The following is a 20,815-nucleotide window of genomic DNA, read 5'->3' as shown; positions in this document are numbered from 1 at the left end:
TTTTCAGAGGTAATCAGGAAAAGCAATGTAAACATTGGTAAGATTGTTAATGCAGATTTAAGTAGTGTCCTTTCCCATTAAAAAGCAGATTCTATTTGGACATTTTCTTCCTGGTAAAGCAAGGGAAACACTTGCTTTACAGGGAAGGGAAACGCTTACATTTGGATTATTTACTTTATAAATGTAAACGTCTTTAGGAAACACTAACTTTTCTAAGTATTAAGAGATTTTCCTGCTTCTTAAAAATAGCCAGCTTAGAATAACTGACATCCTACCTTTTAAGAAACGTTTGCAAAGACACGTGGCTAATATGTAGCAAATGAAAACTTTTGCGGTCAGGCTTAGCGCTGCTCAAAATTAGCTTTTTTGGCATTAGTGGTTGGGGCATAGACATTTTTCCTCATACCACAATGGTCAGAAACCTTAACCCTGATGGCTGTATATAATCTTTCTCACTGCTTGACCGAGCCATTTTAATACAGTCTGGAAAGTTACAGGTCTTTTGAGACAAAGTGGGTGGCTCTTAAAAGAGCCTTGAGTTATTTGCGTTGTTTCAAATGACGAAATTTACTTGGAGCTGGTGTACTTGGTGACGGCCTTGGTACCCTCAGACACCGCGTGCTTGGCCAGCTCCCCGGGTAGCAGCAGGCGCACCGCTGTCTGGATCTCCCTGGATGTGATGGTCGAGCGCTTGTTGTAATGCGCCAGGCGCGACGCCTCGCCCGCGATCCGCTCGAAGATGTCGTTGACGAAGGAGTTCATGATGCCCATTGCTTTGGACGAGATGCCGGTGTCCGGGTGGACCTGCTTCAGCACCTTGTACACGTACACAGAGTAGCTCTCCTTGCGGCTACGCTTGCGCTTCTTCCCGTCCTTCTTCTGCGCCTTGGTCACCGCCTTTTTGGAGCCCTTCTTAGGGGCAGGAGCGGACTTGGCTGGCTCAGGCATCACAAAACCCAAACAGGACCAGGAGGTGAACACAAAATACGCCCACAAGCAAAAGATCTTAGTATTTGCTTGGCCCGTATGCAAATGAGGGATGGCAGAATTACAATTTATGAGTGGTCTTTTCATCACATCCTAACCTCTGATAGGCTCTTTATTTCAAACTCTTATTGGCTCTTCCCTTAGCTCACCGTTACATAATTTGACCTTTTCACTACAAGCTCCCTATGTAAATTAGCAGGTGTTGTTTCAGATCTGGCTTTTGATTGGCTTGGATTTGTGTTTAGCCAATCGCATAGGCTGTTTTACCAAACCACCAGAGAGTATAATTACCTAGCTTCTGGTTCCTTGAGGATTCATTTGTCTGGGTCTCAGCCTGTTTCTGGTGTTTCATTATGTCTGGTCGTGGAAAACAGGGCGGCAAAGCACGCGCTAAGGCGAAGACCCGGTCTTCGCGAGCAGGACTCCAGTTCCCCGTGGGCCGAGTGCATCGGTTGCTCCGCAAAGGCAACTACGCCGAGCGGGTCGGGGCTGGTGCTCCGGTGTATTTGGCAGCGGTGCTGGAGTACCTGACAGCCGAGATCCTGGAGCTGGCGGGCAACGCGGCCCGGGATAACAAGAAGACCCGCATCATCCCGCGTCACTTGCAGCTGGCAATCCGCAACGACGAGGAGCTCAACAAGCTGCTGGGCAAAGTCACCATCGCTCAGGGTGGCGTCCTCCCTAACATCCAGGCGGTGCTGCTGCCCAAGAAGACTGAGAGCCACCACAAGGCCAAGGGCAAGTGAACCTACCTAGATCTCAGTGTGTGTCGCTACAACCTTTTACCCAAAGGCTCTTTTAAGAGCCATCCACATTGTCACATTTAAAAGAGCTCGTAAACAACAGTACTCCGTCTATGCGTTGTAATACTTACATTGAAGCTACTGGGTAGATAGTACAGCATGTTTACCCGAAGTTATCCTTTTTCCTTGACGGGAGTTCTCCAAATGTGATTCAGGAAAATGAATTTATACAGGAAAATGGTAGTTTCAACAGCAAGGGTAACGTTTACAAAAGCTGGAGTGGCTGTTTCTCTAGAGAAAAGGAAAACAAATTAGTGGTGGTAGCCTGGAATGTCAGGCTACGGTCTTTTGAAACAGCAAAAGGAAAGGACCCCTGAGATCAGTGCGGGCTTTTCAAATAAATCAATTTCTGTTCACTGGTGCCGAATGGAAACCTGGCGACAGTTAGGGTGAAGTAGAAAATGGTAGTTTTTATTGCTTTGACTCTGCCCTCCCTTGAAAAAGAGTAGGAAGGAATTTTATACAATCTCAATTCAGTTCAGTCGCTCAGTCGTGTCCGACTCTGCGACCCCATGAACTGCAGCATGCCAGGCCTCCCTGTCCATCACCAACTCCCGGAGCCTACCCAAACTCATGTCGGTGATGTCATCCAACCATCTCATCCTCTGTCGTCCCTTTTTCCTTCTGCCCTCAGTCTTTCCCAGCATCAGGGTCTTTTCAAATGAGTCAGCTCTTCGCATCAGGTGGCCAAAGTATTGGAGTTTCAGCTTCAACATCAGTCCTTCCAATGAACACCCAGGACCGATTTCCTTTAGGATGGACTGGTTGGATCTCCTTGCAGTCCAAGGGACTCTCAAGAGTCTTCTCCAACCCCACAGTTCAAAAGCATCCATTCTTCGGCGTTCAGCGTTCTTTATAGTCCAACTCTCACGTCCATACATGACTACTGGAAAACGTCTACAGTCTTGGAGTGGGAAATAGGGCCGTCGGTAAGGATGCAAATTTGTGCTCCTTTTCACAGGGAAATTTCAAAATTAGCTTCGCTGGTTGTTAGTAAATTCTAACCATAAAGTAATCATTTTCAAAGTGTGGGTAAGCAAGAAAGAAAACCATCTGTCAGAGTGGGCTCAAAGAATAGAGTCTAAAATGGAGGCTACTAGTTTCTGCTATAACAAACTGAAGCATAAATCCCATTTGGCCACTACGGGAAAGTCAATGATTTTCTTCTATTTTTTTTCTTCGCATTTTTGCCGCTCACCTCTGGCCTGTCGCTTTCCCTGTGATTTCCTAATGGAGCCAGGAAGTGGTTGTCCAAGGCAATCTGAATTCAGAACAGAAAAATAACCATTGAGAAAAAAAAAGAATACAAGTAAACCTGTTTCTAAAGCTTGATCCTCAGAATTTCAGCCCCATTACATAGATCTGAATCAGAACAGGCATCTTTCCTGATGTCCAAGTGGTTCCTTATTTACAGTTTGAGAAGCCCTGAATTTAGAACTAGAATATTAGCTCCTTTGGAGAGCAGACTTCAACAAAAAGGATTGAAAAGTGAACTAATTCATCCAATCAGAATCTTTAGAAATTGACCAATCACTTCAGTGACTCTTCAGCCAATGGATTTGTTTCGCGGGAGTTTTGAACTAGAGTAAGACCAATCAGAATGTTTCTGAGTATATATAAACGGGATGTCTTTCTCGATACATCTAGTCTTTTTTTCTTTGTATCGCCATGGCTCGTACTAAGCAGACAGCCCGCAAGTCCACCGGTGGTAAAGCACCGCGGAAGCAGCTGGCCACCAAGGCGGCCCGCAAGAGTGCGCCGGCCACTGGCGGCGTGAAGAAGCCGCACCGCTACCGCCCCGGCACGGTGGCCCTGCGAGAGATCCGCCGTTACCAGAAGTCCACGGAGCTGCTGATCCGCAAGTTGCCGTTCCAGCGGCTGGTGCGCGAGATCGCGCAGGACTTCAAGACTGACCTGCGCTTCCAGAGCTCGGCGGTGATGGCGCTGCAGGAGGCGTGCGAGGCCTACCTGGTGGGGCTCTTCGAGGACACCAACCTGTGTGCCATCCACGCCAAGCGCGTCACCATCATGCCCAAGGACATCCAGCTTGCCCGCCGCATCCGCGGGGAGAGGGCGTAAAGCTTCAACTGTCTCACTCCAACGAAAAAGGCTCTTCTAAGAGCCACCCACAATTTCTTTAAAACAGCTGTCATTTAAAATTAAGCGTCTTGAGTGTTTTGGTTCAGGATGCAAGCAGATTTAAATCTGGGCATCTTTAAATAGTTGGTCAGCTTATTTCTAAGGGGTACCTAGTGAACATACAAAAGGATCTACTGCGCTTCCCATTGTTTGGCTTTATATACTGTTGATAGGTAGTGTGCAGAAGTTACTCAAAGGTAGTAAGTTGGTTTCTGTCTTGAAAGTGGAATATGAGGACTTTAGGCAGGTGAACTGGGGGATTATTAAACTTGACAATAAGTCGTGTTTATATAGTTTGGAAAGGGCAAAAATTCGCGTAGTGTTAGTGTCAGGTTGGGTTATTTGAGCACATAGAAAACAAAAGGCTGAATATGGGTGGAGGTGATTGTGGGTTTGCTGTTTATCCTTTTTAGAGCTATATTCACATATTTGGGCATTGACAGTTGAGAAACTAGAGCATTTGTTTTTGCTGCCTGTTTCTGAAACCTCAATTTGCTCAGTTCCAATCACAGCCAGGTTCAAAGTGAGACAGTTTTGGCTTCCCTATAAAAGGTCGTTTTACACAGAGAGCAGTCAGGGCACTTTTGTTGACAGCGACTTATATAAAAAAAGATCACCCAATCAGTATTTCTGTTAAGCTTATTGGTGGCAGTACTCAAGGAAGAGCCATGCTGACTTCTACAATTTCACCACTCATAAAGTGTCTGTGACAGCCGCATGAGCGTCAGTTGGAAATTTGCTCGAAATGTTAGGTTTTCGGACCCTTCATGTCTACTGAGTCACAGTCTACATTGTACGAAGTTCACCGCAGCTGATTTATGAATGCTAGTTTCAGAAGTCTATTTGTCAGTCATGTTTAAAAAATTAAATTAAGCGTGGAGTAGGGTGAGGGATGGTATTTTTGGTCTCTTCAAGAAAGGCATACTGTGAACTCTTAGTAAACTACATTTATTTATATAAATTGAAATTTCTTTCAAGAAATTGCACATAACACCTGAGTCTATATTGAGATTGTGAGTCTATATTGAGAAATGGGCTTCCCTAGTGGCTCAGCTGGTAAAGAATCTGCCCACATTGTGGGATACCTGTGTTCAATCCCTGGGTTGGGAAGATCCCCTGGAGTAGAGAAAGCCTCCCCAGTCCAGTATTCTTGTCTGGAGAATTCCATGGACTGTAGTCCATGGGGTCGCAGAGTCGGACATGACCAAGCAACTTTCACAGCCAACAGCATATTGAGAAATGGAGCTGCTTTCAGCAGTTGACATTACCAGGTTTTCAGGGAGAAGGCAATGGCACCCCACTCCCGTACTCCTGCCTGGAAAATCCCATGGACGGAGGAGCCTGGTAGGCTGCAGTCCACGGGGTCTCGAAGAGTCGGACACGACTGAGCGACTTCATTTTCACTTTTCACTTTCATGCATTGGAGAAGGAAATGGCAACCCACTCCAGTATTGTTGCCTGGAGAATCCAAGGGACAAGGGAGCCTGGTGGGCTGCCATCTATGGGGTCGCACAGAGTCGGATACGACTGAAGCGACTTAGCAGTAGCAGCAGGGATATTTCAAGGAGTATTATTCTACATCTGTGGTGTATGCTGTGCTTAGTTGCTCAGTTGTGTCTGACTTCTGTCTTCACATTGGGCCTTTCCTGTACAGATCAGCACAATGTCCTATTTGGGCTTTCTGATGGTCTTTTAAAGACTTCTCCATAGTCTTTTAAAAATTTATTTATCAATTTATCTCCTATCGCCCATATAATTTCATTCTCAATTATTATTATTTTTTTATTATGCAACATTTGAGAATATATGGAAGTACAGATAAAAGTTTACCCATCCTTAACATCACCAACACCGGGCAAATATGTTTTATCTATACCTCTTCTACCTTGATTGTTGCCTTGATGACTGTTGAGGAAATTGTATCATTTCCTCTGGTAGCATTTTAATATACATCTACCATTTTAAAACCTAATTATGATGTCATGATAACTCTCAACAAACAATATCTAAGATTGATAAAATTTTAATTCATTCCACATATATTTATTGAGTTTATAACAGTACCAGATGCTGTTCTATGCATTGGGAATATACTCAGATGAGATCCAAACAGACAAAATTCTTTGCTCTCATGGAATTTATATTTGACTCTGGAATAAACAATAAATCAGATAAACAAATATATGTAATAAATGAGTGCAATGAAGCAAGTATAAGGATTCTTATGAAGAGTTGAAATTTAGGTAAGGTAACCAATGAAGATGGCACTAAGAAGCCATTTATCTCAGCAAAATGTTGAAAGGTGAAGAGGCAAGCTGGGGTAAAAGGAGGAAGAAATGCTGAAGAGCTAGGGTGGCTATGTGGAAAGGGCTGGGCACTGTAGGAGGAGATTAAAAAGCAGAGAAATGAAAGGAAGCATGATCCTGTAGGGGCTTGTATACCGTTGTAAAGAATTTAGCATTTGCTCTGAGTGAAATGGAAGAACTTGAGAGAAGTTGAACACAGGAGTTTTTGTGTCCTTTTCTCTCATTTAATCAGGTTCTGCTTTATTCTTCAGAGAAGGCAACGGGACCACACTCCAGTACTCTTGCCTGGAAAATCCCATGGATGGAGGAGCCTGGTAGGCTGCAGTCCATGGGGTCGCTAAGAGTCGGACACGACTGAGCAACTTCCCTTTCACTTTTCACTTTCATGCATTGGAGAAGGAAATGGCAACCCACTCCAGTGTTCTTGCCTGGAGAATCCCAGGGACAGGGAAGCCTGGTGGGCTGCCGTCTATGGGGTCGCACAGAGTCAGACACGACTGAAGCGACTTAGCAGCAGCAGCAGCTTTATTCTTACTGCATGTGTGCTCAGCCCTGTTTAGCTCTTTTGCAATCCCACGGACTGTGGCTTGTCAGGCTTCTCTGTCTATGGGATTCTCCAAGCAAGAACACTGGAGTGGTTTTTAGTTGGCTCAATTGTGCTCCAGCACAAAAATCAAAGCCCAGTTTTCTTCATTTTGTGCTATTCAGACCTTGAAAATAGAGGCTGATCTGGGAGATTTATAGTTAGGGAGAAAAGAGAAAATTATTCATAAAATATAAACCTTTGGAGTTAAAGTCGATTCATACTTCAATTTACTAGTTTTATGACCACAGGCAAATTGTTTGCTCTCAGGTACCAAACTTGATTTATTGGGGTTGTGAATTCAAATGTCTTTCAGAACCCGGCAAAGAGTTTCTGTATAAGGGAAAATGGTGAGCTTTCCAGCTTTATTTCACTAGGTCCTTCAGTCAGTAGCAGATCTGGCTGAATTCAAGCTGTGTCCATATAGCACTCTTGATTGTTATGTCAGTTGCCAAAAAGAGATGCTAACAATAATGGCCTTTGGAGCTGTCCAGCTGGTAAAAGATTCATGAGTTTATAAAGTCAAAGTCTACCTGAGTTTCTGCATGGATTATTTAATTTAATCCTCACAATAACTCTGTGGGTTGGGGGGGCCATGTTACCTCAAATACTATGATGAAGAAACAGAAGCATAGTGAAGGGGAATACCTTCTATAGTGGTTCATTTTGTTAAATCTGTCATGGATTTTATCTCTGGGGTTAGAGAATGGAAGGCATTTTGTGTTACATGCATATTTTCCTTTTACCTCATCCATCCATTCATCAAAACCTTTTTGAGTGAGTACTGTGTGCTCAACAATGTTCTAGGTGCTGGAAAAAACAGTGCATATCATGGCAGAGATCTTTCTGTGTGGAGTTCACTGAGAGAAAATGAACAAAGTTAAACACAGTATTTTGGCAGGTCAAGAGGATTAAGAAAACATAAAGAGTCCAAGGGGATTAGGGACCGTCATAGAGTGGGAGATGGGTAGTGGACAGTTGCCATTTTAAATAGGGTAAGTGGGGAAGACTTCACAACTGAAATGAGACATGAAAGCCAGTGGCATGAAATCTGGAAGGGAGTGGGATCTTCATACTTCTGTAGAAGGATCATTCTTCACAAAGGAAACAATGATTGCAAAGGTCCCATGTTGGAAGCATTACTTGGAACCATGGCCACAGTATAGAACCAACTTTCTCTTCTTCTTTCACAAGCTGGAGTTTCTGGATAGCTCATCAATGAGTTTACACATCGCCCCCCACTCCCCACCCCCCACCCCCAAAGTCTTACTCCATTTTCCTGAATACATTCAATTCAGATGTTGTAGAATCTGGAGTCACAAAACACACCTCGGAGGACACTCATGGAGTACAGTTAATTATGCCAGCGGGTCCAAGGGGAATCAGTTCCCAGCAAGGACCCTGATGTTTCTGAGAGGTCCAGTTTTATACCCGCCACTATGTGACTGGTTACATGTTAGCAACCTCTTTGTTGTATATGATTGAGTTTTACAAGTAGGTGCTAGGAGAACAAACAAGGTTAAAGCGGGGGAACAATGATTATACATCAGAGAGCATGTCTTCATGGTTAATCTAACAGGGGCATCCTGACCTCAACTACAATCTCCATTTGTCATCTGTAGGGAGGGAAGTCTCCAGAAGACCTGGTTTTCACTAGCAGTGGTTTCTTCACTCTTGGGCAGGCTTCAGGCCCAGTTCATATCCAGTCTTTAAGACAGATGACAGGCTTCAAGATAGAGTCTCTCCTGCTTTCCTCACACTGGCCCCAACACAGAAAATAAACTGAGGCCAGAGCAGAAATAGATGAGTACTAACCCGAGGGAGACAACTGCCAGCCAGTTCAAGAAGTACTAGTCATTAGGGAGAGTATTAATTCTGTGACTATTTAAAATGAAAAGTAAGATTAAAAAAGGGTATTTAACCAAAATGGGTCTTAGTTGCAGCACATGGGTTTTTTTTTTTTTTTTTTTTTTTTAAAGTTTCAGCATGAGAGATTTTTATTATCAGCAGAGGTATCTAGTTTCTCAACCAGAGATGGAACCTGAGTCCCCTGCATTGGGAGCATGGAGTCTTAGCCACTAGACCACCAGGGAAGTCCCAAAAGTAAGATATTTTGAGGTTCCAAATAATTACTACCATTGTTTTACTTTTCAGAAAAAAGAGAATTCAAATGTAGTATTTCTAAAAAGGCTTTATACACTGTAATAAGTACATTTTCTAAGATTATATTGGCTATTTACTAATGAGTCTCCAAATATAAATAAAACTGTTCATCTTTTGGCTCATGGCTAATAGAATTCCATACGAAAACCTTCAAAATGGTGGTGATTTGATGGCCAAACGCATGATTTTTTGAAAGAAAACAAATTTATTTATGATAAAAATGATGCATGTTATCAAGTGCTGATCTAAGCTATAACTGACTCTTGGCATTGAAGCAAGAGATCATGTATCTTCTGAACCCTTCCTATTGGGAGAGACTGCAGTTCAAATGCAGAGACTTTCATTAGGGTGTATAGGCTGTTAATTACTCTAATTTTTTAGAAGCAGTGTTCAAGGAAGGACAGGAAACTGGTGTTGTTCAGGTTTTGCCAAATAACTATGAAATTGTCTTGGAAGAAAATTTCCTCTGTCCTTTGCCAACTAAAGAATGTTGCTAGCCATCTGGTTCTACAAGGTTTGAGATCCAGCAGCAAGTAACTGAACTTTTTAGAAAATAGAGATTATCATGGTGGAGGGTATATAAGGTAAATTTCCAAACTTTGTAGATGAAGAATGTCACTTGCTGTATCAGTAAACAAAGGATGTGGCAGCCATCTAGCCTTAAGCCTCTGAAACTGCCACCCCATCCCCACAACTGTGCACACTGAGTGGATTCAGGATGCAGAAAAATAGGATACTGGCCCTAGGTAGTTAAGTTACATATCAAAGGAATGATTTCAATGAGCCCAGACTCTTGGATCTTCTCAGACATAGAAAAGTATGAAAAATTCACTAGCTTGAAATGTCTGTTTTCTTTAATTAACCGTAATTTTTTGATGTTTTAAGTACCTGCTTCCCTCTTCCCACCCCCAACTCCTATATATCTTGGTTCTCCCTTACCTCTTCAGAATAGTCCCTTAGAGCTTTCTGAGAGGCTGTCTCATGGGTTTCAATCCTTGGTATACCTGCTGAATAAAACATAATTCTCAACTTTTGGTTTATTTATTTTTAACTGACAACCTTAAAGGCTTATTGCAAGTTTATTCTCTGCTTTTGTGAGATCCAATAGGGTATTCTAGATCAGCAGGCAACTCTTTCTTCCAAGCAGTGATTCTGGAGCATATGTGCCTTTTTTTTTTCTTTCCCCCTGGCCATGGGATTTTTAACTCCTTGACCAGGGATAGAACCTGTGCCCCCTGCAGTGGAATCAATGGAGCCTTAACCATTGGCCCACCAGGGATGATGCCCCCCACCTCCATGTCCTTTTATATTTGTATCTCAATTATCTTAACACATTGCTTTCACATGTTAAAAATAGAACTCCACGGACTACATGTTAGAAATGTTATTGGTTTTATTCAGTGATTCATGAATCTGGCAGCTGCCAATCTAGCAGACAGAAAGGAGCTCCGAGGAGCTATATGAAATGAAAGGTTTTTCTAGGCAGAAAGGAGCAGGAACAGGGAAATTATACTAGGAAGAAAAGTGGGTTGATTATTCCAGGATCTAATGCCTGTTATTAATGTAATAATAATAGAAATAAAGTGCACACTAAATGTAATGTGCTTGAGCTGTTTACAATAGCTAGGACATGAAAGCTACCTAGATGTCCATCGGCAGACGAATGGATAAGAAAGGTGTGCTACATATACACAATGGAAACTCAGCTATTAACAAGAATGTATTTGAATTAGTTCTAATGAGGTGGATGAAACTGGAGCCTATTATACAGAGTAGAGTCATTAAGAAAAACACCAATACAGTATATTAACGCATATATATGGAATTTAGAAAGATGGTAAGGATGACCCTACATGCGGCGAGACAGCAAACGAGACACAAAGAACAGACTTTTGGGCTCTGTGGGTGAAGATGAGTGTGGGATGATTCGAAACATGTATATTACCATATATGAAATAGATGGCCAGTCCAAGTTTGATGCATGAGACAGGGTGCTCAGGGCCGGTGGACTAGGAGGACCCTGAGGGCTAAGATGGGGAGGGAGGTGGGAAGGGAGTTCGGTATGGGGGACACATGTTATACCCATGGCTGATTCGTGTCAATGTATGGCAAAAACCACTACAATATTGTAAAGTAATTAGCCCCGAATTAAAATAAATAAAATCATTTTAAAAAAAGAAAAAAAATGAGCACTTCAAAAAAGTTGAGCACACAGCCTCCAAAAAAAAAAAAAAAAAAGTAATGGGCTTTAATTATCCCCAAACCGTCCCCCCACCCATTATGGGGAAACCTTCTTTCATGAAATCGATCCCTGGCGCCCAAAAGGGTGGAGACTGCTGCTTTAGGGGATGACAGGGGTCTGTTAGTCTGACTAACTGTGATTAGACAATTTTTGGTTGAACAGTAAAGATTCCATTTCTAGAGAAGCCAAAGTTGTACTTAAGTCTTGGTCTGGTAACATTGGGGTTAGCATTAGTTTGGCCCTGTTCAGTTTTTAAAACACTTTTGCCCTGGGAAGAGAAAGAGCATCTAGTCTTTCTGGGAGGCTATTATGCCCCAGACCCACAAATATAAGTTTACTCTTATCCCATTGTTAGGAATTCAACCAGAGACCACATCTAACAAGGGAAACAAGCAAATGAAGTTACTAATTGCTCAGGGAAAAGGTTAATAGCTGTTGTGCCTCAATCTCCAGAGATTTATAGTTTATTCTAGTTAGAAACGGTCTGCCTATCTGTATTGAAATAGCTCATTTCTTTTAAACTGATTAAGTTACCTAGTTATAAGAATTACTAAAGAGAAAATTTTCTGAAAAATTAAAATCATAAAGTCATAACTTTGAAATTCAGCATTACTTTTCCCCTAGAGATTACAACAATATCCAGTATTAAAGCCCTTTGGGAAAATGTGAGTGGCTCTGAAAAGAGCCTTTGGGTTTGACAGCTCCTAAAAACATTTACTTGGAACTGGTGTATTTGGTGACAGCCTTGGTGCCCTCGGACACGGCGTGCTTGGCCAACTCCCCAGGTAACAGAAGACGCACGGCAGTCTGGATCTCCCTGGATGTAATGGTCGAACGCTTGTTGTAATGCGCCAGGCGCGATGCCTCGCCAGCGATGCGCTCAAAAATATCGTTGACGAAGGAGTTCATGATGCCCATTGCTTTGGACGAGATGCCGGTGTCCGGGTGGACCTGCTTCAGCACCTTGTACACATACACGGAGTAGCTCTCTTTGCGGCTGCGCTTGCGCTTCTTCCCGTCCTTCTTCTGCGCCTTGGTCACCGCCTTCTTAGAACCCTTCTTCGGAGCAGGAGCAGATTTAGCCGGCTCAGGCATGATGGAAGAACGTCACACAGAATAAACTGACAAAGAAAACTGAATAATGCGACTTATAGTGCCGGCCTATATTTGTAGGGCTACTATGCAAATAGATGCTTGATCTATCTCAATCGCTGATTGGATCAAGTCAGCCAGTAGAAACGTTGTATGCAAATAAGGCGATTTCGATTCTATTTCTTGATTGGCTGTTTAACTGGAACGAACCCTGGATATCCTCAGCCACCAGGTAAGAAAAAGTTTCCGTTTTCAAAACTGTAAAGGATTAATGTTTTGAACTTAAATATTTACTTGTGAGCCTTGTTTCGTCCTCGATGTGGACCTAAAGAGACAAAAGCCCAATATAAATTTATGATTCTAGTTTTCGGCCAAAATTAAGTTACCGAGTTAGTAATTGTAGAAAAAACATAAAATTTTGCTAAATACTGAAATGTTTTAAGAATTAAGCCATTGGCATTTCCAGTTTGGCTTGATCAAACATTTAAGATTTACCAAGATTCAGCATCGTCGGAGAAGGCAATGGCAACCCACTCCAGTACTCTTGCCTGGAAAATCCCACGGCGGAGGAGCCTGGTAGGCTGCAGTCCATGGGGTCGCTAGGAGTCGGACACGACTGAGCGACTTCACTTTCACTTTTCACTTGCATGCGTTGGAGAAGGAAATGGCAACCCACTTCAGTATTCTTGCCTGGAGAATCCCAGGGACGGGGAAGCCTGGTGGGCAGCCGTCTATGGGGTCGCACAGAGTCGGACGCGACTGAAGCTACTTAGCAGCAGCAGCAGCAGCATCGTCACATTTCAACAGCGGTAGTATTTTCATGTTTCCTAGGAACAGTGTCTGGAAGTGATGGCAATGTTTGTTGAAGGGTTGGAAATTCTATAATACGATACTTGCATTGCAAAAATAAAACATTTATTCAAAATTAGAACCTCTGATAAATGACGAAGCTGCACTCGATCAATAACATTCAGAAACGGAGTTTTTGAAAGGGCGCGGATCTGTGGGACTTTCTTTTTTGTCTCTTCCCAAACAATCTCGAACAAAGGGATTAAAACCAATTAAGGTAAATATAAAGCACATAAAATACAGGGTGAATAGATGGAGAATTTACAGAGAAAATACAGAACATCAAAAGATCAAGGTTTTCCAAAGTGAGAACTGGTAGCCAATCACAAGGCTTATCCAGTTCCTTCTTTCACCGCGCGAAATTTGAAGATTCGGACCAATCAGGATGACTTCGCCTTTATAAATAAGAGCAAGAAGAGCCGGGCTTGAGTTGCAACAGTTTTTTCAGTTCGTCTTGATGGCTCGTACTAAGCAGACTGCCCGCAAGTCCACCGGCGGTAAGGCGCCGCGCAAGCAGCTGGCCACCAAGGCGGCCCGCAAGAGCGCGCCGGCCACCGGCGGCGTGAAGAAGCCGCACCGCTACCGTCCCGGCACGGTGGCCCTGCGAGAGATCCGCCGTTACCAGAAGTCCACGGAGCTGCTGATCCGCAAGCTGCCGTTCCAACGGCTGGTGCGCGAGATCGCGCAGGACTTCAAGACCGACCTGCGCTTCCAGAGCTCGGCCGTGATGGCGCTACAGGAGGCGTGCGAGGCCTACCTGGTGGGGCTCTTCGAGGACACCAACCTGTGTGCCATCCACGCCAAGCGGGTTACCATCATGCCCAAGGACATCCAGCTTGCCCGCCGCATCCGCGGGGAGAGGGCGTAAATTGTCGACACCAACTACTAATACCAAACCCAAAGGCTCTTTTCAGAGCCACCTACAACTTCACTTGGAAGAACTGTATCACAAAGTAGATCATCTCCAAAAGAACCTCTAACAAAACAGTGGGAGCAGAGCATAACTCCGTGTTCCATGTACCAATCCTAGGAAAATAGTTGACTTGCAACCTGTTTTACATGTAAAAACCAGGGCATTGACACCTGAAACTTTCATTGCAATCCGAAAAGTTAAACAGCAAAAAAAGTGATGCGATCCTCTTAAACCCTGAAAATAGTGATCCTCTTCCTCTATAAGCAGCAAGTAGTGTGAAGATATTCTTAAACCAGTATAATAGGATGCATTATGAGAAGTAAATGCTAAGTTATATAAGCAAACAATTCTACTTCAAGTACAAGTCATATATGTATATATATATGTGTGTGTGTGTATTGAACCTGCTTTGGTTACTTCTTGGGTCTTCTAAGTGACTTTCCTGTGTAAATTACCAACACCCCTCCCCACCCCCCTCCCCACCCCCCCACCCCCACCCCTTATCTGTCATCTTGGTTTAGTTGTATTTTTCAGTCCCTGTCATGTCGGTTCCCATCAAATGCAGCACTCCAGGCTTCCCTGTCATTCACTATCTCAGAGTTTGCTGAAACTCATGTCCATTGAGTCAGTGATGCCACCCAACCATCTCATCCTTTTGTCCTGTCCTCAGTCTTTCCCGCATCAGGGCCTTTTCCAGTGAGTCAGTTCTTCACATCAGGTGGCTGAAGTATTGAAGCTTCAGCTTCAGTGACAGTCCTTCCAATGAACTTTCAGGACTGATTTCCTTTAGGATTGACTGGTTTAATCTTGCTGTTGAAGGGACTCTTGAGTCTTCTCCAGCACCTCAGTGCAAAAGTATTGACTCTTAGGTGCTCAGCCTTCTTTATGGTCCAATTCTTACATCTGTACGTGACTGCTGGAAAAACCATAGTTTTGACTGTACGGACCTTTGTTGGCAAAGTTGTGTCTCTGCTTCTGAATAAGTTGTTTAGGTTTGTCATAGTTTTTCTTCCAAGGAGTAAGCATCTTATAATTTCATGGTTGCAATCAGTGTTGGCAGTAATTTTCCAGCCCAAGAAAATAAAGTCTGTCGTTGTTTCCATTGTTTCCCCATCTATTTCCCTTGAAGTGCTCAAACTGGATGCCATGATCTTAGCTTTTTGAATGTTGACTTTTAAATCTACTTCTTCACTTTCCTCTTTCACCCTCATCAAGAGGCTCTTTAGTTCCTCTTCGCTTTTTGCCATTGCAGTGGTGTCATCTGCATATCTGAGGTTGACTTTTCTCCCAGCAATCTTGATTCCAGCTTGTGTTTCATTCAGCCTGGCATTTCACATGATATACTCTGCACAGAAGTTAGATAAGCAGTGTGGCAATATACAGCCTTGACATACTCCTTTCCCAGTTTTGAACCAGTCTTGGTCAGGTTGCTTCTTGTCCTGCATACAGGTTTCTCAGGAGACAGGTAAGGTGGTCTGGTATTGCCATCTCTTTAAGAATTTTCCACAGTTTGTTGTAATAGACAAAAAGGGTTTACCGAAGTCAATGAAGCAGAAGTAGGTATTTTCTTTGGGATTTTTCTTCTTTTTCTGTGATCCAATGGGTGTGGGCAGTTTGATCTCTGTTTCCTCTGCCTTTTCTAAATCCATCTTGTACATCTGGAGGTTCTTGGTTCACGTATTTTTGAAGCTTAGCTTGAATGATTTTTAGCGTTAACTTGCTAGCTTGCCAATGAGAGAAATTGCATGGTAGTTTGAACATTCTTTGGCATTGCCTTTCTTTGGTATTAGAATAAAAACGGACTTTTCCCAGCCCTATGACCACTGCTGAATTTTCCAAATTTGCTGGCATATTGAGTGCAGCACTTTAACAGCATCATCTTTTAGGATTTTAAATAGCTCAGCTGGAAATCCACCACCTTCACTAGCTTTGTTTGTAGTAATTTAATTATTAGATCAGGCAAAATAATTGAAATTTTCCTGTCCTTGAGACAGGAAGTCCAGGGATGATGTAGTATATGATAAAAAGCACTGGTCCTTGAGCAGCCAGAAAGTGGCATGCATACACACTGATATTTTAGGACCCATGCTGAGTACTACTGGAGACCAGTTTGCCGCTAATCCATTTGTTTTTGTGCTGAACAATACATCATTTGGTAAATGTAGTCATCCTTTCTGTACTAAAAATAGAGATCTGGTATCCAAAACATTGGTTCCGTGGGATTTCCAGAATTCAGTGTCCAGCAGCACCACCAGCAGTTAGTGATGCAGATGGGGAGAGCATAAATTCACCAAATCTGGGGCCCAGACTAATAAGGATGTTCAACACTCCAGGAATTTAGAGCTTGTTGCAGCAAGTTACTGAAAACTCAGATTGTGCAGAATGTGTCTGCACTCTGCAAGAAAAACATGATGTAGTCACTAAGGCAGAGTTTGCAGTCATCATTTATTATTAATCCTCAGGAAAAGAGCCAATGAGACAACAGCTCCCAACTTTCTTCCAACAAAGGTAGAATCCTAGGATAAACCATGGAGCAATGCAAGATTTCTGTATTCTGTCAGGTTTTATAGACATTAGCAATGGGAAATCTCAGCCTTATTGCTGGGTTTACTCCTAGCCTGGGGAGATTAAGCAACACTGGAGGCTCTCGAGGCCCTAAGTGAATAGTTCTGCATAGAAGTGAAAACATTAGTCCCCTGGCAGGAACCAAAGGATCTGGACACCAACAGTTTAATTAATAAACATTACAGACTGTTGTGGAGCAAATCCTCAGCTACAGAAACCAGAAGTCAGATTTCAGAAACAGCTGGAATAGCTCAGTGCAATGTTTTTGAATTTTGAGACAAATTTTCAAGAAATAATGGCAATGCTGTATGATTTCTGTGTGATGACTGAAAGGCCTGTTAGCCTCCCAGGCATCATAGCAGCATTTCTGCCATTTAAAAAATATGTAATTTTCAGGTGGCATGCAGGAGATACTAAAAGCAAACCAAATGGTGTGGGGGTGGCTGGGGAAAAAGAAAACTGTTCATAACATCTTCATTTACAAATTAGAAACAAGTTCGTATCTTTCAATTGGTCAATGGTTGTATTAATTCTCAGACACCCATACAATGGCATCCTACTCAGCAAGAAAATGAGAAGCTATTGACATTAATACGTGCAACTGTCTACATGGGTAATGCTTAGTAAAAAAGCCAATCTTAAAAAGTTATATATTGTATTATTCCATTTATATAACATTCTCAAAGTGATGATACTGAGATGAATAACAGATTAGTGATTGCCCCAAGACAGCGAAGATGCTGGTGGATGTAACTATAAAACATTAACATTGAAGAGTTCCTTGGTAATAATAGAATAGTTTTGTGTCAATGTTGAGGTGATAGTTACATGAACTGATGCATGTTTTAAAATGGCATAAGACTACACATACAAACACACAGACAGACACAGACACACACACGCAGGCAATATGAAAATCTGTGAGAGCTGAATAAGGCCTGTATGCTAGTTAACAGTACTTTGCCAGTGTCAATTACTGCCTTTGATATTATGATATAGCTATATAAGATGTCACCATTAGGGAAACTCTGGCTAGAGGAACTCTAGATACTATTGTAGCAACTTTTTGTAAATTTTGTTATTTCAAAATGTATATTTTATTTGACAATGTTAAAAAAAGCTGTGAGAATTCTTTATGAGTTGCTATTGTGTATTCCTGTGGATTTCAAGTGTTGTTTAACAAGTTAATGTTCTTTTTTGGATGTGTTTGTTTTGTTTTTCTTAAACAGCAATATTTTCCTTTCTTCTGCCTGTTTTAGTGATGATATGTCCACTGAATTGAAATTTCATTCATTTATGCTGGTGTGTGATTGGTTTAGCTCTTGGTGCTGCCACCTCAAAATAAATTGTTCTGAAATTTGACATTCATAATCTCAAATTTTCTGATGGAGCACTTGGCTGAGCTAATCTATACTCTTTAGGACAGTGTGCTTGGTATATCATAAGTGTGAATTTTAAAAAAGCCATTTTGAACATTCTATTTATTTTAAGGGCATCATTTAAATCTTAGTGCTCCCATGTGCTCACCAAAAAGAATTTCTTTTTAAATAATATAAAAACCTAGGGAAGATCACATTTTTATTTCTGGCACTTGTGTAAATTTCTTTGCCCACCACTGGAGTTTATGATATCTTTGCCTGAATTCCATGCACCAACTACAGGAAAGGACAATCACCCTTCCACCCTCTGTCCTCTATACAAGAACATTTTATTAGCCCCTGACAATTTACATTCTTTTCCTTTGCAATCCTTCACTGATTAAATGTATATGCTCAATTTGTATAAATTAAAGCACACTGTACAAACTAGTATTATATTAGAAAGTTTTTAAATCTTTCAATGTGTGTTAGCTATTGTACTTTGCTTTCAGTAACAGATTCCAGGAATTTATTGTCCCCGAACTAGATGCTATTTTGTTTACAATAACTCAGTTATTAATAGCTTTTATCATACTGTACGAAGAAAGCTACTAAGATTCAGATAGATTGATGGAGTATGTGTGTGGTCAGTCTTGTCGGACTGTTTGCCCCTTTATAAACTGTAGCTCGCCAGGCTCCTCTATCTATGGGATTTCGCAGGCAAGAATACTGGAATGGGTTGTCATATTCTTCTCCAGGGCATCTTTCCGACCGACCCAACCCTCGTCTCCCGCACTGCAGACGGATTCTTTACCTCTGAGCCATTTTCTAAATACAAGTAAATCTCCCTAGCCTGTTTCACTTTAGATTTTAGAAGGGGCGGGGACTCAGTGCAGTTTCCCGCCTTTCTGATCTTCCAGTTTTCACAAAGGTCCGCACTATCGCTACATAATAGGCGGCAGGGCCTTGTATTAAGCACATTCGGCATTAGTATTCAGCATTTAGGTAATATGTCTGGTCGCGGCAAGGGCGGAAAAGGCCTTGGAAAGGGGGGCGCTAAGCGTCACCGTAAGGTTTTGCGCGACAACATCCAGGGCATCACAAAGCCGGCTATCCGTCGCCTGGCCCGCCGTGGAGGAGTGAAGCGGATCTCCGGTCTTATCTACGAGGAGACCCGTGGGGTGCTGAAGGTGTTTCTGGAGAACGTGATCCGGGACGCGGTCACTTACACCGAGCACGCCAAGCGCAAGACTGTCACCGCCATGGATGTGGTCTACGCGCTCAAGCGTCAGGGCCGCACTCTCTATGGATTTGGTGGTTAAGTTTGAGCTTTGTAAGGCTCTTCTTGTAGCACAGTTAAAGGCCCTTTTCAGGGCCACCTACTTTTTCTATGAAAGAGCTTGCACTTGGGTGCTCTGTAGGTTAGCTTGATACAATACAGATGGTAAATTATAGTACTTTGGCCTTTCATCCCTAGCATGTTGGGTACTATCTTAATTCCTACTGTATTTCCTAGCGTGTTGGGTACTACTACCTTAATTCCTACTGTATTTTCTAGGAATTCCTTAACTGGGGGCCAACAGTGTCTAGTGGCTAAATAGTGGCCCTCCAACTGGTAAGTGAAGGTTCATGGGTCCTTTGAGTAGAGAAAATTTGGGGCTCTTTTCAGACACCATAGATGGCAGCTGTTATGTTATTTTTATTAAATTACACTAATGAGAATGACAAACTAAAGGGACTTTTAGAGTAGTTAATGGCAGAAAAAAGAGGGTTAATCTAACAATGCAGATTTCTCTGCTTAAAGTTTATCTCTGGTCATAAGGATTCTATTTTTCCTCTGGTACATTGGAGTTTGATTCTGTGAGTTTAGAACAAAAATGAGAGGTAGGAGTGCCCATTTGCACCTGTTTTTCAAGTGCTTTTAGCTCAAATAAGTCATGCCAAAATGGCAATTTTATGGTGGCAGTTTCACCTTCAGGTGCACCACACAACTCTCCCAGAGGTTATTAAAATGTTTTAGGATTTTGAATCAATGTTGCAAAAAGCACAGGGAAAGAGATGGGGTTGCACACCATCCTCAGGATAAGACAAACAAGTGGAAGGTCCTGCTAGATGAATCTTGTTCTAGCACAATGTTCATACATCTTTTGTTTTGCCTCATTAGCCTTCCTGTGTGATGATGGGCTTGTGAGGATCAGAGTTAAGTTGAACAAGAGGACTGAGCAGGTCCAAGGTAGCTGGGTCTGATCACATGGGAAGTTTTGCTTGGTCTATAGTTGTCACTCACCAATGGGTTTTATCTGCATGCCATGGGTAGGGGGTAAGTGATTGGCCGACAAGGTTTCTTAAATATGAGATGCCTCATAGATGCCGAGTTCTTTATGTGCCTCATGAGTGTGTGGTGCCTGTTTTGTCCTTCAATCCTATCCTCTGTGTTTAGAACACGTTTGTCTCTAGTTTCTGAGTCCAACATATACTTAGTATCCTTTGCAGAACTGAGCACTCTTTAATAACATAGTGAATCCCCTGCCTCCTCTCCACTCTCTGCTCTTTCCTCAGCCTAACACTTGCTACTTCTTCTGGGCCCATCTCCCAAATGACCTTCTGCCTCACACCCTCATAGCTACTTTGCCTGCAAATGGCTCTAACAATAAAATTTCTCACCATCAGTGTCCCTGCTTGAATATATTCAATGTTAGTTTTTTGAACACAGCTTTGGAAGAGGCAGTCTGCCCTGAGAGTTCCTAACTGTTCTCACAGGGTGTGTCAAGAATGCTACTCAGGGTTGAGGGACCTTAAAGAATAGGGTAGTGGT

General features: G+C 42.5%; 4 protein-coding genes across 4 annotated transcripts; 2 read left to right on the top strand and 2 right to left on the bottom strand.

The window, feature by feature from the left end:
• Nucleotides 1-539: 539 nt before the first annotated feature.
• LOC129645568 (histone H2B type 1-C/E/F/G/I) lies at nt 540-1,037 on the bottom strand. Its single transcript, XM_055570862.1, has one exon. It carries the CDS (start codon nt 946-948, stop codon nt 568-570), a length of 381 nt encoding a protein of 126 aa, XP_055426837.1. The 5' UTR covers nt 949-1,037; the 3' UTR covers nt 540-567.
• A 241-nt stretch (nt 1,038-1,278) lies between these two features.
• Nucleotides 1,279-1,778, top strand: LOC129645583 (histone H2A type 1). The gene has a single exon (XM_055570884.1). It carries the CDS (start codon nt 1,341-1,343, stop codon nt 1,731-1,733), a length of 393 nt encoding a protein of 130 aa, XP_055426859.1. The 5' UTR covers nt 1,279-1,340; the 3' UTR covers nt 1,734-1,778.
• Nucleotides 1,779-2,103: 325 nt separating this feature from the next.
• LOC129645573 (histone H2B type 1-C/E/F/G/I-like) lies at nt 2,104-12,537 on the bottom strand. Its single transcript, XM_055570872.1, has 2 exons — nt 11,942-12,537; nt 2,104-3,051 (listed from the first exon to the last, which is right to left on the bottom strand). The coding sequence occupies exons 1-2, from the start codon at nt 12,316-12,318 to the stop codon at nt 3,018-3,020; spliced, it is 411 nt and encodes a 136-aa protein (XP_055426847.1). The 5' UTR covers nt 12,319-12,537; the 3' UTR covers nt 2,104-3,017.
• Nucleotides 3,374-3,898, top strand: LOC129645575 (histone H3.1). Its single transcript, XM_055570874.1, has one exon. It carries the CDS (start codon nt 3,459-3,461, stop codon nt 3,867-3,869), a length of 411 nt encoding a protein of 136 aa, XP_055426849.1. The 5' UTR covers nt 3,374-3,458; the 3' UTR covers nt 3,870-3,898.
• Nucleotides 12,538-20,815: the final 8,278 nt, after the last annotated feature.

The sequence above is a fragment of the Bubalus kerabau genome, chromosome 3 (genome assembly GCF_029407905.1).
Source record: "Bubalus kerabau isolate K-KA32 ecotype Philippines breed swamp buffalo chromosome 3, PCC_UOA_SB_1v2, whole genome shotgun sequence".
NCBI classification, from domain to species: Eukaryota; Metazoa; Chordata; class Mammalia; order Artiodactyla; family Bovidae; genus Bubalus; species Bubalus kerabau.
This window is presented reverse-complemented; position numbering and strand designations above follow the sequence as displayed.

Bases quoted from the DNA above. Each gene is read 5' to 3' on its own strand.
- LOC129645583 (XM_055570884.1), top strand. From the start codon at position 1,341: ATGTCTGGTCGTGGAAAACAGGGCGGCAAAGCACGCGCTAAGGCGAAG.
- LOC129645573 (XM_055570872.1), bottom strand. From the start codon at position 12,318: ATGCCTGAGCCGGCTAAATCTGCTCCTGCTCCGAAGAAGGGTTCTAAG. The intron at 3,052-11,941 runs GTAAATGTTTTT...TTCTGAATTCAG, and splicing joins ACCAAATACACCAGTTCCAA to ATTGCCTTGGACAACCACTT.
- LOC129645575 (XM_055570874.1), top strand. From the start codon at position 3,459: ATGGCTCGTACTAAGCAGACAGCCCGCAAGTCCACCGGTGGTAAAGCA.
- LOC129645568 (XM_055570862.1), bottom strand. From the start codon at position 948: ATGCCTGAGCCAGCCAAGTCCGCTCCTGCCCCTAAGAAGGGCTCCAAA.